The sequence below is a fragment of the Heptranchias perlo genome, chromosome 4 (assembly GCF_035084215.1).
Source record: "Heptranchias perlo isolate sHepPer1 chromosome 4, sHepPer1.hap1, whole genome shotgun sequence".
NCBI lineage: Eukaryota > Metazoa > Chordata > Chondrichthyes > Hexanchiformes > Hexanchidae > Heptranchias > Heptranchias perlo.
The window spans coordinates 27,486,534-27,503,147 of NC_090328.1; the positions used below are offsets into that span (position 1 = coordinate 27,486,534).

Here is a 16,614-nt window from a genome sequence, read left to right on the forward strand (position 1 = left end):
TTGCATCAAGTTCTCCCAGTTTTAGTCAGATTTTACTGCATTTCCCCACTGATCAGACAGAGCTGGTTTCAACCAGTCATATTGATACCTCTGATCATGATTACATCCCTGATGCTATGTATCATTGTTTGACATAGTTGCATCCTTTACGTCACTCATTTCAAAGCTTCACAACCCTCTGTATTTTAAGAGTGACACGGTTCTATTATTAGACCAAAAATATGCCTCCAAGGTAGACAGACTGGAGAATCACTGAATATAGAGCTCAGGAAAATCTAATTTCCTTCCTTACATTTTATCCACAATATTCATTTACTTTGATGTACTTTAATGTTGTAATGCTACAAACTTACTTCATCCTTAAGTGCCCGTTTTTTCTGCTCCAGGCAGATCTCTTTCGCTCGCATCAGCTGTAGTGTTTCCTTTGCAACTGCATACCGAAGTTTTTCCATCCTCTCTATTGCCGTCGCCCAGGCTGCCTTCCCACACTTCTTCTGATCGGCACGCATCCGATCATACACAGCTAAAAGAAAACAAATAAGATCTGTCAAAATAAGACAAATAAAAGTAGACAAACTACTATCACTTGTGCCTCTCTATTGGGGTGCAGCCTAAAATATCAGCTCTACTCTATTTTTATTAGTCTCTTTTCATTGTATTTGTCAGAACGCTCTTTATCCCACAGCAGCAGCTTTGGTGATTTTCATATACCTCCTGTAGTCTTCGCAGTAGATATCACAAGTGTCCTACTGTTGCCAGCTCAGCAGGTTTACAAAGAATAGTCCAATGTGGTCTTAAGTTTATGAACTATAAAGCATTACCCATTTAACAGTTTTGACAAACTGTTTCATGAAATGCAGATATTCCAATTTCCTACACTCCATTTCAGTTCTCATTCTCCTCCTAGAACGATCACTAGCCCACATAAGTATAGATATATATTTGCATATGCTGAATCAGGGATTAAAAATAATAAAGAAAGTCTACTCCGTCTGCTGGCTGCAAGGGACACAAGGTCACAACTTATATTCAGATTAGGAAGGCATTTTGCCTCATCCATTCAAAAAGGCTTTATATGTCCCCCATCATGGTATCCAACTGTTCTTTAAATGATTCCAAGCTTTTTTGCCTCCACCATCCAAGCTGCAAGTCCATTCCATGTGTTGATTACACTTTTTGTGAAAAAGAACTTCCTGACATCAATTCTAAATTTGCCTTTTACTGGTTTTAACCTGCACTCCCGTTCCACTGTCATGGTTTAGTTTGAAGTTAAGTTTGAAATCTACCTTTTCTACACCATTTCTAACTTATACATCTCTATAAGGTCACTTCTCAGTTGCGTCTTTTAGAATCATAGAATGATAAAGCACAGAAGGGGGTCATTCAGCCCATCGTGCCTGTGCCTTTGAAAAAGCTATCCAATTAGTCCCATTCCCATCTGCCATGTGTCTGTGCATTTTCACCAGTCTGTCCAAGACCTTCTGAAGTCTGTTACTATCCTCTTGTTCACTACACTTCTGAGTTTTGTGTCATCTGCGAACGTTGAAATTATGCCCTGCATACCCAAGTCCAGGTCATTCATGTATATCAAAAAGAGCAGTGATCCTAATATTGATCCCTGGGGGTCATCACTGAATACTTCCCTCCTGTCTGAAAAACAACCGTTCACCACTACACTCTGCTTTCTGACTCTTAGCCAATTTCGTATCCAGGCTGCCACTACCCCTTTTATCCCAAGGGCTTCAATTTTGCTAACAAGTCTATTATGTGGTACTTTATCAAACACCTTTTATGATTATGTTCATAAAAACATCATCAACCGCAGTACCTTCATCAACCCTCTCTGTTACTTCAACAAAGAACTCTATCAAGTTACACAAACACAATTTGCCTTTAACAAATCTGTGCTGGTTGTCATTTATTAAAATATATTTTTCCAAGAGACAATTAATTTTGTCTCGGATTATTGTCTCTAAAAGTTTCCCCACCACCGACGTTGGGTTGACTGGCCTGTAATTGGCGGGTTTATCGCTCTCCACCTTTTTGAACAAGGGTGTAAACATTTACAATCCTCCAGTCCTTATATTGACGGAGGATTGGAAGATTGTGGCCAGAGCCTCTGCTATCACCACCCTCACTTCCTTCAGCAACCTAGGATACTTCCTATCCAGACTGGGTGACTTTTATACTTCAAGTGCTGCCAACCTTTTATGTACCTTTATCTATCTTTATCTATTTGTATCCTATCCAATTTCTCTACTAGCTCCTCCTTTTCTGTGATGTTAGCAGCATTCTCTTCTTTAGCGAGGGCAGATGCAAAGTATTCATGTAGTACCTTACCACACCCTCTGCCTCCACAAGATGATCTCCTTTTAGGTTTCTATTCAGCCCCACCCTTCCTTTAGCTATCCTTTTACTATTTATGTTGATAAAAGACTTTTGGGTTGCCCTTTATGTTACTCGCTAATCTATTTTCATACACTCTCTTTGCGTCTCTTATTTTCTTTTTCAGTTCTCTGTGCTTTCTGTATTCTGCTTGGTTTTCTACTGTATTATGAACCTGACATTTAGCATAAGCCTACTTTTTCTGTTTCATTTTAATCTCTATATGTCTAGGAGGATTTCATTTCGACATCGTTCACCTGAGGAAGGAGGAAGCCTTCGAAAGCTTGTGAATTTAAAATAAAATTGCTGGACTATAACTTGGTGTTGTAAAATTGTTTACAACTATATGTCTAGTCATCTAGGGAGCTCTAGCTTTGGATGCCCTTCCTTTCCCCCTCGTGGGAATGTGTCCAGTCTGTACCCCAACTATCTCTACTTTGAAGGCCTCCCATTGCTCATTTACTGTTTTACCTGCCAATCTTTGATTCCAATCCATGTGGGCCAGATCCCTTTTCAACTCACTGAAATTAGCCCTCCTCCAGTTGAGTATTTTCACATTTGATTTTTCCTTGTCCTTTTCCATAACTACTCTAAATCTAATGATATTGTGATCACTGTTTCCCAAATGCTCTCCCACTGAAACATGCTCCATTTGCCCCACTTCATTCCCCATAACTAGATCAAGAACGTTCTCCTACATATTTCAGGAATTCCTCCCCCTTTTTGCCCTTAACACTGTTATTTTCCCAGTCTATATTGGGATAATTGAAGTGCCCCATTATCATTGCTCTATAGTCCTTGCATCTTTCCTAAATTTGCCTGCAAATTTGCTTCTTTATCTCCTTTCCACTATTTGGTGGCCTATAGTACACACCCAGCAGCATAATAACTCCTCTACTGTTTCTTAATTCTAATCAAATTTTCAAGGCTTAAAAGCTCAAGTTTATCCATTGTTTCCTCATACCTCTGACACGAAGGATCAGGCTTCTTTGAGCTGCCTCTGGGTTTGAATGCCACCCTTCTCATACACTCTCTTTGCGTCTCTTCTTTTCTTTTTCAGTTCTCCTCTGTGCTTTGTATCTTGGCAACCAAAACTGGTTGCAGTACTTATTCAAGGTATGGTCTGAACGGAGCACTTTACAGTTTGATTATGACTTTCTCAAGCATAATTGATTTTGCTGAAGCTCAGCGTTCTATTTGTTGATGTCTGATCACTTTAGAGCAGCAATGTTGAGACTATTTAAATCACTTTCAACTCCAATCTGAGCTATTTCCACACCAATTATCAAGTATTTATGTCATCCATTTTTTTTCTTCCTATGTGGAGTACTTAACACTTGTCCATATTAAATTTCATCTGCCAACGTTACTTTGGCTATCTCATTTTGTAGTTGTTAACCTGCCTCTTCAGATTCCTCCGCCCCTCCTGGTTTGCGAATTTCACCAGTTTACAATGTGTTTCTGAACCCAGGTCGTTAAAGTAATTTAAAAATCACAAGTATCCCAACACCAATCCCTGAGCAAATAAAGAGAAAAATGGTGGTTGCTTTAGACTTTTTTTAAAATGGGTTTTTCATCAGTGCTCTGAACTATGCATTTGAACTGTTGATCTCTAAAGTAGTATCATTGAGATATCCCTTACCCAGGCAACTTGTCCTCTCACAATTTAGTTTAAAGTCATTTTTAAAAATTTACTTCTTCTGTACCATGAACTATCCCATCTATCTCTATAATGTCACTTCTCAGACACCTCTGACACCTTGGGTCTAGTAGTGTAGTGGTTATGTTACTGAACTAGTAGTCCAGCGGCCTGGACTAATAATCCAGAGAATGCGAGTTTTTCCCCTTTGAATACAAATGTTATCTTGGCTCAGTGGTCACACTTTCGTCTCGGAGTTAGAAGGTTGTGGGTTCAAGCCCTATTTCTAGGACTTGAGTACATTTTTAGGCAGACACTTCAGTGCAGTACTGAGAGTACCATTGTCATAGGTGTGATCAGTCAAATGAGACATTAAACCAATGCCCTGTCTGCCTGTTCAAGTAGACATAACAAATCCCATGTACTATTCAAAGACGATCATGGTCTCCTAGCGTCCTGGCCAACATGTATCTCTCAATGAACACCACCAAAAATCTCATTGCTGTCATGCAACTTTGCTGTGCACAAATTGGCTGCACATTTCCCTACATAATAAAAATGTCGACATCTCAACAAAATTAATTGGTTGTGAAGCACTTTGGGATGCTCAGAGGACATGAAAGTAACAAATTATTTCTTCTATTTTTGGAGGAAGTAATCATTCGGAATATCTCATGTTGATTCTGTTCCAAGCCTGTTTGTATCTTTTATGGTTCTCATTTCCTCTCTGACTGCTCTCTTACTGTTGAAGTACTGAAAGAATTTCTTACTGTTCTGTTCTACCTCTGTAGCTATGATTTTCTCTAAGGGACCGATTAGCGTTTTGGGTACACATCGGGTGGGTGCTGGGTGCGGCAATTGCTCCACCCGCCCAATTGCACTGGCAAGAGGCCCAAATCATTTTCACAGTTGGGTCTCATTAGAATACTTTCAACAAGCATAGGCAGACAGTTTGCTGACTGAAAGGGGAGGCAGGAGGAGGTGGACGTGAACTCCAGTAACTCTTCTGAGGAATCAAGATGGAATTAGACCCCTAAAGGTTGAGGGGGCCACAGAGGAACCAGAAGTGGTTGGGAAGATTGTTGTGAGGCCAGGAGCATTCACATTTTTGGGGCTTTACAGAGCGACCCAGCAGCCCGGCCAGTGGAACAACAAAATTGCATTGGGGTTCTATGGACCATATAGAACCCCAATTTGCATATGTTAGTTGGCCCCCACCTGTTTCGGATGGGAGCGCTGCTCGTCAATTTCCCAGACTGCTCCATAATTGCAGCAGGCTGGACGTCGGCAGGATGTTGTGCAATTTTCAGGCCACAATCACCCTGTTCGTGCTCTAAAACTGAGATAAAAATCGGCCCCCAAGTCTCTTTCCCCTCCGACCACCTTTTTAATGAATTTCTGCATGTTCTTATATTCATCGCAGTGAACCCCTTCTCCTTTCTGCCTGAAGGATTTGTACAGCTTGCTTTTCATCTTTATTTCTCTTCTGATTAATTTGTTAATCGATTTAAGATCACGCAAGCTCATACTTGCTAGTTCTAGGTATGTATTTATCTTGCATAAGACATGTCCTCTACTTAATTGTTGTTGAACGGCCTCCCAATTAATTTGTAACGTCACTGCCTCATTTCTTTGAGATTATTGTGTTTAAATCCCTTCATAGCTTCACCCCTCATTATCCTTCAGCAACAAAGTTGTCCCCGAGCTCTCTGTTCCTCCGATTCTGGTCTTTTGTGCAACACCCCCGGACCCCCCCACCCTCACTTTTGGTGGCTGTACCATTAGCTACCTAGACCTTACTCTCTGGAGTTCCTTGCCTAAGCCACCTCTGCCTCTCCACCTTCCTCCCTTCTTTAAAAGCCTGCTTGAAACTCACTTCTATGACCAAGTTTTAGGTTACCCCACCTAATGTATTCATCTTTGAACATAAAGAACACAAGAAATAGGAGCAGAAGTAGACCATACGGCCTCTTGAGCCTGCTCTGCCATTCAATAAGATCATGGCTGATCTTCAACCTCAACTCCACTTTCTCGCCCGATCCCCATGATTCCCTTAGAGTCCAAAAATCTATCGATTTCAGTCTTGAATATACTCAACAACTGAGCATCCACAGCTCTCTGGGGTAGAGAATTCCAAGATTCACAAATCCTCTGAGTGAAGAAATTTATCCTCAGTGGTTCAGTGTCTACTTATTTCTGTAAACAATTTTACAACACCAAGTTATAGTCCAGCAATTTTATTTTAAATTCACAAGCTTTCGGAGATTTTCTCCTTCCTCAGGCAAAACATTTGCCTGAGGAAGGAGAAAATCTCCGAAAGCTTGTGAATTTAAAATAAAATTGCTGGACTATAACTTGGTGTTGTAAAATTGTTTACAATTGTCAACCCCAGTCCATCACCGGCATCTCCACATCATACTTATTTCTGTGAATTGACATGAAACATTTTTTTCTACGTTAAAAGTGCTATATAACTGTAAGTTGTTGTTGTTATTATTATTAGTAGTATTAAAAGTTGACTCCTGACTTTCATATATTTGAATCCCAGATCATGTTGAACTTGATCATCTGTGGTTGCTGTCCAAAGGTGCCTTGACTTTCATTTCCTGCATGTTGTCTGGATCATTTATGAGTGCCAGGGCAAGATGGCTAGTGCACAGTCACTAACCAATTATGCATTACATTTACCAACTCGGAGTCTAAACCATTTGGGTTTTCCAAATTTATATTTGATTAATTGAAGTTGCCCATTAAAATAATTTTCTTGTTCTCACAGACACTTCCTATCCCTTCAAAGATTCTTATGCTGACCTGGTGATCTGTAGCATACTCCTAATGTTAGCTTTGTTATTTTCCTCATTAGAGATATCTAACCAGAGTAGCTGATTGTGTAGCTTTCCACTTTCCATAGGATAATGATAGTCTTCATCAACAAAAACAATTAACTTGCATTTAGGCACTTTAAAGAGGCTTCAGGAAAAAATGGGCACGAAAACAAAGGATATATTGTGACCTCCACGTCGTCCTCCATAACCCCTCTGCATCTGAAAGTTATGGAGCACGCAGCATACGACGGCGATCCTAGATACTCTCTGTGCGCAGTACTGCATGACAACTCCAGACCTATACATGCAGCAGAAGCTATGCTTAAGGATACTGATGTGCCTGGGCTGCGGTGGAGGCCTGAATCTGTTATCTTATCCCTGCATCTTGACAGGTGTCATGAGTCACATCAAGAGCCCTCTCTGATCCAATGGCATGGGTGAAAGAGAGGGGGAATTGAGAATTGGTGTAGGATGATGGCATCATGACAGCTGCCAGACCTGCATGATGCAGTCCATGTCATCGCACACCAGCTGCATGTTCAGCGAGCGGAAACCATCCCTGCTGACATATACTTCAGAGTCTTGTGTTGGAGCACAGAAGGCTATGTGTGTGCAGTTGATGATTCCCTGCACCTGGGGGAAAGTCTGCAATTCTGGCAAAGCCCAGGTTCCTGGTTTGCTGCTTTGTAGCCTCCACGAGGAAGGAGACAAAGTCACAGGCTCTGGTGAAGAACATATCTACGAACATACGAACAATGATGGACAAGAAAAGATCCTCTGGTCCATTAAAATTGTGATGCCACGTGCCAATTTGGGGGGAAAAATCTGGGAAATTCCTCTCTGACCCCGCCCCCACCTTAGGCAATTGAAGCTGACCAGATCACTCTGGCCTTGATAATACTATGCAGTACCTACCTTTTGTATGACTTAATCTCCGCCTCAGCCAGAAACAGGTCCAGCTCTCGTTTGAAGGAACTCAGCGAACTGGCATCAACCGCACGAGCTGGCAGCCTGTTCCATATGTCCACTATTCTCTGGGAAAAGAGCCACCTCCTGACATCTAACCTAGATCTGGCTTTATACAACTTAAAATTGTGATCCCAGCTTCTCCCTAACCTATTTAATTGGAACAACTTGTCTACTCAAACACAATCTATTCCCTTAGTCATCTATAAACCTCAATCAAATCACCCCCGAGTCTATGCTTCTCTAAAGTGTAGAGTCCCAGCTCTTTACGCCTATCTTGATAACCAAGATGCTTCAAATTGGAAATCAATCTAGTGGCCCTCCTCTGCACCCTTTTCAAAGCCTCAATATTAGCTACCATGTGAGGAGATCAAAACTTGACACAGTATTCTAATTGAGCCTTGACTAAGCTCTTGAACAAGGACAAAATAGTACGCTTTGTCTTACAGTCAATTGTCCTATAAATGCACCCCACCACCTTATTCGCTGTAGCTATCACTTCACGGCATTACTCATGGATCTTTAAAGATCCATGTTCTAGAACACCCAGATCTCTTTATTTCTCCACCTGCATTAGCACTTTTCCCTGAAGGGTGCATGCATGTTCATCATTCGCCCCGCTCACATGCATAATACTGCACTTTTCTAATTTAAATATCATTTGCCAGTCATGAGCCTAATTCCCCCAATGCATCAAGATCCGTCTGAAGCAGTCGAGCATTGTTTACAGTCTTGACACTCGCAAAATTTTAGTATCATCTGCCAACTTGCAGATTGTGCCCCCAACACCTACATCTAGATCATTAATAAAAATAGTAAAGAGCAATGGTCCTATCACCATTCCCAGTGGGACACCACTGGTGACCAGTCTCCAAGCAAATCCAAATCCATCTACAACAACAACTTGCATTTATATAATGCCTTTAATGTAGTAAAACTTCCCAAGGCGCTTCACAGGAACAATTCTCAAACAAAATTTGACATCAAGCCACAAAAGGAGACAGGTGACCAAAAGCTTGGTCAATGAGGTTTATTTAAGGAGCATCCTAAAGGAGGAGAGAGGTAGAGAAACACAGAGGTTTAGAGTGGGAATTCCAGAGCTTAGAGACTAGGCAGCTGCAGGCACCGCCACCAATGGTGGAGCGAAGAAAATCAGGAATGCTCAAGAGGCCAGAATTGGAGGAGTGCAGAGATCTCGGAGGGTTGTTGGGCTGGATATAGGGAGGGGCGAGGTCATGGATCGATTTGAAAACAAGGATGAAAATTTTAAAATTGAGGCATTCCCAGAACGAGAGCCAACGTAGGTCAGCTAGCACAGGGGTGATGGGTGAATGGGACTTGGTGCAAGTTAGGATACGAGCAGCAGAGTTTTGCCCATGACTTTCCAACTAGTTCTCAATCCAGCACAATATATTACCACCAATACTGGAGGTTTCGATCTTGCAGAGAAGCCTGTTGTGCAATACCTTATCAAAAGTTTTTTGGATGTCTAAGTAGACAATGTCTACTGGGCTTCCCTCAACCACCATCTTATTGATTTCTTCAAAAAATACAAACAAATTTGTAAGACATGACCTTTTTTTGTTCTGTCACCTGTTTGATCCAGGCATGCACAGCTGATTCACTAATGTTGCAAATGTCACAAATGTCACCTGCTGCAGCCTGGAATGACCCCAAGGCATAAAAATTCAGAACCACAGTGACTTTCAGAGCCACAGGCAAGGATAAGTGTGATCTGGTGCTGGGCTACCGGTAATATTGTTCTGTGATAACCTCCCTAGTAAAGCTGAGCCTCCTGACATATTGTTCCTCGTTCATCCGTAGGTATGAAGTTCTTGGCCTCTAGTGGGGTAAGGCCTCCTGCAAGTTTCACTCCTTCTGCCTCATGTCTCTGCAGCTGCAGGTCATAGGAACATCGGAACAGGAGTAGGCCATTCAGCCCCTCGTGCCTGCTCCGCCATTTGATAAGATCATGGCTGATCTGTGATCTAACTCCATATACCTGCCTTTGGCCCATATCCCTTAATACCTTTGGATGCCAAAAAGCTATCTATCTCACATTTAAATTTAGCAATTGAGCTAATATCAATTGCCGTTTGCGGAAGAGAGTTCCAAACTTCTACCACCCTTTGTGTGTAGAAATGTTTTCTAATCTCACTCCTGAAAGGTCTGGCTCTAATTTTTAGACTGTGCCCCCTACTCCTAGAATCCCCAACCAGTGGAAATAGTTTCTCTCTATCCACCCTATCTGTTCCCCTTAATATCTTATAAACTTCCATCAGATCACCCCTTAGCCTTCAAAACTCCAGAGAATACAACCCCAATTTGTGTAATCTCTCCTCGTAACTTAATCCTTGAAGTCCGGGTATCATTCTAGTAAACCAATGCTGCACTCCCTCCAAGGCCAATATGTCCTTCCGAAGGTGCGGTGCCCAGAACTGCTCACAGTACTCCAGGTGCGGTCTAACCAGGGTTTTGTATAGCTGCAGCATAACTTCTGTCCCCTTGTACTCCAGTCCTCTAGATATAAAGTCGCTAGACTCTTGCCTGCTATTCCTCCCCCTCCTCCTCTTCCATAAGAACATAAGAAACAGGAGCACGAGTAGGCCAAACGGCCCCTCGAGCCTTCAATAAGATCATGGCTGATCTTCGACCTCAGCATCACTTTCCCGCCCGATCCCCATATCCCTGGTGTAGAGTCCAAAAATCTATCGATCTCAGCTTTGAATATACTCAATTTCTGAGCATCCACAGCCATCTGGGGTAAAGAGTTCCAAAGGTTCACCACCCTCTGAGTGAAGAAATTCCTCCTCATCTCAGTCCTAAATGGCCTACCCCTTATCCTGAGACTATGCCCCCTCGTCCTAGACTCTCCAGCCAGGGGAAACAGCCTCTCGGCACCTACCCTGTCAAGCCCTCTAAGAATTTTATACGTTTCAATGAGATCCCCTCTCATTCTTCTAAACACCAGAGAATATAGGCCCATTTTACTCAATCTCTCCTCATAGGGCAATCCTCTCATCCCAGGAATCAATCTAGTAAACCTTCATTGCACCATCTCTAAGGCAAGTATATCCTTCCTTAGGTAAGGAGACCAAAACTGTACACAGTGCTCCAGATGTGGTCTCACCAAAGTCCTGTACAATTGTAGGAAGACTTCCTTACTCTTGTACTCCAACCCCCTTGCAATAAAGGCCAACATTCCATTTGCCTTCCTAATTGCTTGCTGTACCTGCATATTAACTTTTGGCAAGTTTCGTGTACAAGGACACCAACATTTAATAGTTTCTCACCATTTAAAAAATATTCCGTTCTTCTATTCTTCCTACCAAAGTGAATAACCTCACATTTCCTCCATCTGCTGCTTTCTTGCCCACCCACTTAACCTGTCTATATCCCATTGCAGTCTCCTTGTGTCCTCCTTACAGCTTACTTTCACACCTAGCTTTGTATCGAAAGCAAACTTGGATACATTACACTTGGTCCCTTCATCTAAGTTAAAAATATCGATTGTAAATAGCTGAGGCCCAATCACTGATCCTTGCAGCATCCCACTAGTTACAGCCTGCCAACCTGAAAATGACCCGTTTATCCCAACTCTCTGTTTTCTGTCCGTTAACCAATCCTCTATCCATGCTAATATATTACTGCCAATCCCGTGAGTCCTTATCACGGGATTGGCGGTAATATATTTGAAAATCCAAATATACTACATCCACTGGTTCCCCTTTATCTATCCTGCTAGTTAAATCCTCAAAAAACTCCAATAGGTTTGTCAAACACTATTTCCCTTTCATAAAACTGTGTTGACTCTGTCTAATCATATTATGATTTTCTAAGTGTCCTGTTACCACTTCTTTAATAATGGATTCCAGCATTTTCCCGATGACTGACGTCAGGTTAACTTTCTCTCTCCCTTCTTTCTTGAATAGCAGGGTTACACTTGCTACCTTCCAACCGCTGGGACCGTTATAGAATCTAGGGAATTTTGGAAGATCACAACCAATGCATCCACTATTTCTGCAGCCACCTCTTTTCGAACCCTAGGACATAGGCCATCAGGTCCAGGGGATCTGTCGGCTTTTAGACCCATTAATTTCTCCAGTACTTTTTCTTTACTAATATTAATTACTTTAAGTTCCTCACTCATTAGACCCTTGGTTCCCCACTATTTTTGGTATTTTTTTTGTGTCGTCCACTGTGAAGACAGATACAAAATATTTGTTTAACGTCTCTGCCATTTCCTTATTCTCCGTTATAATTTCTCCTGTCTCAGCCTCTAAGGGACCCACGTTTACTTTCGCTACTCTCTTCCTTTTTGCATGCTTGTAGAAGCTCTTACAATCTGTTTTTATATTTCTTGCTAGTTTACTGTCATATTCTATTTCGTCCCTCTATCAATTTTTTGGTCAACCTTTGCTGTTTCTAAAACTCTCCCAATCCTCAGGCTTACTACTCTTCCTGGCAATATTATAAGCCTTTTCTTTCAATCTAATACTATCCTTAACTTCTTTAGTTGGCCACAGATGGATCACTTTTCCCCTGGAGTTTTTATTTCTGAATAGAATGTATGTTCGTTGAGAATTATGAAATTTTTTTTTTAAATGTTTCCCGCCACAATGGCATCCCAATCACCACACCTATTATGCCAACCATAAGTTTGCCAGAAGCCTCTGGTCAAAATTTCACAATAGACTCAGCCAGCTAACTTTTTGGAAAGGTTAATGTCGGCTCCAGTAGCCAACACAGCCAAAAAAGCAAAAGTAGCGCACTAATAGTCAAAAAGGGAAAAAAAGGTGATTTACTCGAGAACACCTGATGATCCCTTAAGTAACGCTAGAAGTGGTACTCTCTGGCTATTCCTGCTTGTGATTTGTGAGTTTATTGTAGAACTGATGAATAGGACACCAGAACTGTTGAAAATGGCATTGAGGTCCTTAAACAAGGCCAACACCCTCATTTGCATTATTAAATTGACACCCGTCGATTTCAGGCAGGTGTGGTCGACTCAAAATCTGGTGCACTTCTAGCATCAAACGGGCGGGCGAGACTGCCACCCAAATTTCTGGGTCCTGCTGCCCTTTTATCGATGTAAAATGGATGGGTGCCCATTAAAAATCACCCTCTGCATATTTTCTAGGTTGCACCGTGCAGTGGCTTGCATGGAAAGTACTAGTTTGTATTTTTTTTTACAAAGAATGTAATTTTTCCAGTTGAAAATTAAATTTGAAAGAGAACAGAAAGATGATTAAGACCCACTGTCCAAAATGATCTTGTCTGAACATTTCTCTACTGATAACATCTTTAAAAAATCTATTTGATCATGTTTCCCAAAATTTTGCACAAATAATTGTTTGTACCACTAATAAATAGCACAAATTATTAAAATAAAGACAAGGTGCTTTAAAAAAATCTTCTGCTGATAAAAAAAAATGTAGACGTATTTTAAGGACCAGCACTTGGAATAACACGTTCTGAATACCAATATTAATGCTCACCATATTCGCTGTTTGCCGATTTTCACTAATGGGAGAAACAGCTGATTCCGGCCATATTGCAGTATCAGTCATTAAATAGTATTAGTGGAAACCATATAGTCAAGATGTTTGTGGGGAGAGGAGGTAAAGGAGTTTAATCTTATCACAACCAAAGTAGAATTATGCAACCAAATGAAGGCATTTTGTGCAGAGGTTGATCTTTACAATCATTTGGTTTAAAACTAGAAAAGTCTCAATTTAGAAATATCACCCGTTTCTTTAACTCTCTATTGTACAATATTTAGCAACAGGCATTTACAGCTGTAATCTTAGCAGATGTTCCAGCATAGATATAGGCCGGGCATTTTTAAAGTTGTAACGGCCTTTCAGTTCTTAAAGGATTATAAATACAAAGCCTACTCATTGAGTAAGGCCACCCCTTCTGTCATGTCTGAGAATTGAAAATTTGAAATAATAGAAAGCACATAGCATTTATCTTAGTTTGGTTAGCGAAGAAACTATGCAGTTACTATGGTGCATTAAGATCTAGCCTGAACTGATGGGATCAACTTTAGTCGGTAGCCTCATTTCCCAGAAACCACAAGGATGGTCGGTGCGGAAAATGAATGTGTTGTATTGCTCCTACTGCAGGGAGAACTTGTTGGAGCAGTGTAAAGTAAGCTTTGACTTGAGTGTCTGAATCCAGCACTGGCTGCAATAAGTATGGCATGTCCATATACGCATTTGCATCCCTCACCTTGATCAACACAAGATTCGCCCACCAATATAATTGTTTTTTTAAAAAAAAGGGGAAAAAAGTTTACAGAGAAATATGGCACCAAAACCTGGGTTTTAAAAGTCCTTGATGAAATATCTGATGAGCCCAAAATTCCATATCTAAACGTCTAGAATCAGTTGATGTGTCTGAAGTTTGTCATGTGAAGGTTAATCAAGGGGTATTAGGGGAATCATAGGAACATAGGAACAGGAGTAGGCCATTCAGCCCCTCGTGCCTGCTCCGCCATTTGATAAGATCATGGCTGATCTGTGATCTAACTCCATATACCTGCCTTTAGCCCATATCCCTTAATACCTCTGGTTGACAAAAAGCTATCTATCTCACATTTAAATTTAGCAATTGAGCTAGTATCAATTGCCGTTTACGGAAGAGAGTTCCAAACTTCTACCACCCTTTGTGTGTAAAAATGTTTTCTAATCTCACTCCTGAAAGGTCTGGCTCTAATTTTTAGACTGTGCCCCATACTCCTAAAATCCCCAACCAGCGGAAATAGTTTCTCCCTATCCACCCTATCTGTTCCCCTTAATATCTTATAAACTTCCATCAGATCACCCCTTAACCTTCGAAACTCGAGAATACAACCCCAATTTGTGTAATCTCTCCTCCTAACTTAACCCTCGAAGTCTGGGTATCATTCTAGTAAACCTACGCTGCACTCCCTCCAAAGCCAATATGTCCTTCTGAAGGTGCGGTGCCCAGAACTGCTCACAATATTCCAGGTGCGGTCTAACCAGGGTTTTGTATAGCTGCAGCATATCTTCTGCCCCCTTGTACTCTAGTCCTCTAGATATAAAGGCCAGCATTCCATTAGCCTTATTGATTATTTTCTGCACCTGTTCATGACACTTCAATTATCTATGTAGAGTTGAGATCGAAGATCAGCCGTGATCTTACTGAATGGAGGAACAGGCTTGAGGGACCGTATGGCCTACTCCTGCTCCTATTTCTTATGTCATCTGTTTTATAACATAGCTATAAAATCCCAACTACATGCAGATTACACATGAGTATTTCCACTGAATTAGAGGACAAGGCCTGCGATTGCTAAATGGAGAATCCAGGTACATCACCTTTCTGTGCTTTGGCTGTGATCTCAAAGTACTTCACTGTCAAATCCTGTATGGATAGTACAGCTCTATGGGCTTTCCTTTGCCAATCAGAATCTTCTTTCTTCAGACTTTCAATTCTGCGAGGGCCAAGGTAATCATTCTCCATCGAGATCTGTACAATAAAACAAATGTATTTCTATTTTAAAAGACAAAATGGACAACAGTGCCAAGCATAGCTTAGCAGCATAATTTTGCATTGAATTAAACATTAGGATGAGCTACAAGTAATTTGTTAAGAACGCCTATAAAATTCTAAACTGTTCACTTGAACTTTGGCATTTCAAATCTCACTGTAGAAAGACAGAACTGCATGTACAAATGAGTGGCATCTCAAATTGATCCCATCACCATCACCAGTTAAAGTTCTCTAATCAACGGTACCTCGCCCTAGTGTTCTATAGCTCAAAACACTTTTTTTTAAAAAAAGAACAGGTACAAGTCAAGTTGGGAAAGGCAAAAATCTATAATTATACTGCTGGATGTTTTTCAAAGTTCAAGTGGACAGAGTAGGAAAATTTCACACATGTACACTATTAAACTTAACTGACATTGCAGCGACAAAACTGCAAATATTTAATTTTGAACAATGGCCCAAACTCAGAATTCATACAATATTTTAAGAGGCCTGGTAGGTCAGTAGCAGAAGCACTCAAATCCCAATCAGAAGGTTGAGGGCTGGAGCTGCAGGACTGCTTTGATTAATTTGAATACTGTCGGCTCTCAGTTAAATTGCTAGATAGGCCAAGGGAAGAAGTAGCTTTCTTTCAGGGAGGAGAAACTATTGAAGACAAGCTCTCGCTGCTTCCTGAAATCCAACGCCATGCGGCACCACATCCCCCTACGCCCCCACCTCAATGAATTTCGAGCTTGACATGATGCTGAACTCTTCTTCCGTCGCCTTCGCCTCCATGCCCATTTCTTTGGCCAGGAGTCTTCCCCTGCACAGCGGACCCTTTCTCCCATCTTCAGAATTCTCATCCTACCTGGACCCCTCCCTCTGGCTTACCCTCTCTTGATCTTTTCGTTGGGAACTGCTGATGTAACATCAGCCATCTCAATTTCTCTACTCCCCTCACTCACTCTAACCTACCTCCCTCTGAACATGCAGCACTCCGTTCTCTCAGGTCCAACCCTGACAATATCATTAAACCTGCTGACAAGGGCGGTGCTGTTGATGTTGGTGAACAGATCTCTACCTTGTGGAGGCTGAACGCCAACTCTCTGACACCTCCTCCTACTTCCCCCTGGACCATGAATGACCCCACCGCCAAACATCAGGCCATAGTTTCCCAGACTGTCACTGACCTCATCTCCTCTGGAGATCCTCCCGCAACGGCCTCCAGCCTCATAGTCCCCCAACCCCGCATAACCCGCTTCTACCTCCTTTCCAAGATCCACAAACAGGATTGCCCCG

The 16,614-nt window shown here is 41.6% G+C and overlaps 1 protein-coding gene across 1 annotated transcript in view; it reads right to left on the bottom strand.

Moving 5' to 3' along the window:
• jmy (junction mediating and regulatory protein, p53 cofactor) overlaps window positions 1-16,614 on the bottom strand; it is a 133,498-nt gene that overhangs the window by 58,894 nt on the left and 57,990 nt on the right. The window contains exons 3-4 of the mRNA XM_067982657.1: window positions 15,162-15,312; window positions 354-523 (exon numbers count right to left, since the gene is read on the bottom strand). Of these exons, the coding sequence (XP_067838758.1) occupies window positions 354-523; window positions 15,162-15,312 (321 nt within the window). The remainder of the gene's footprint in view (window positions 1-353; window positions 524-15,161; window positions 15,313-16,614) is intronic.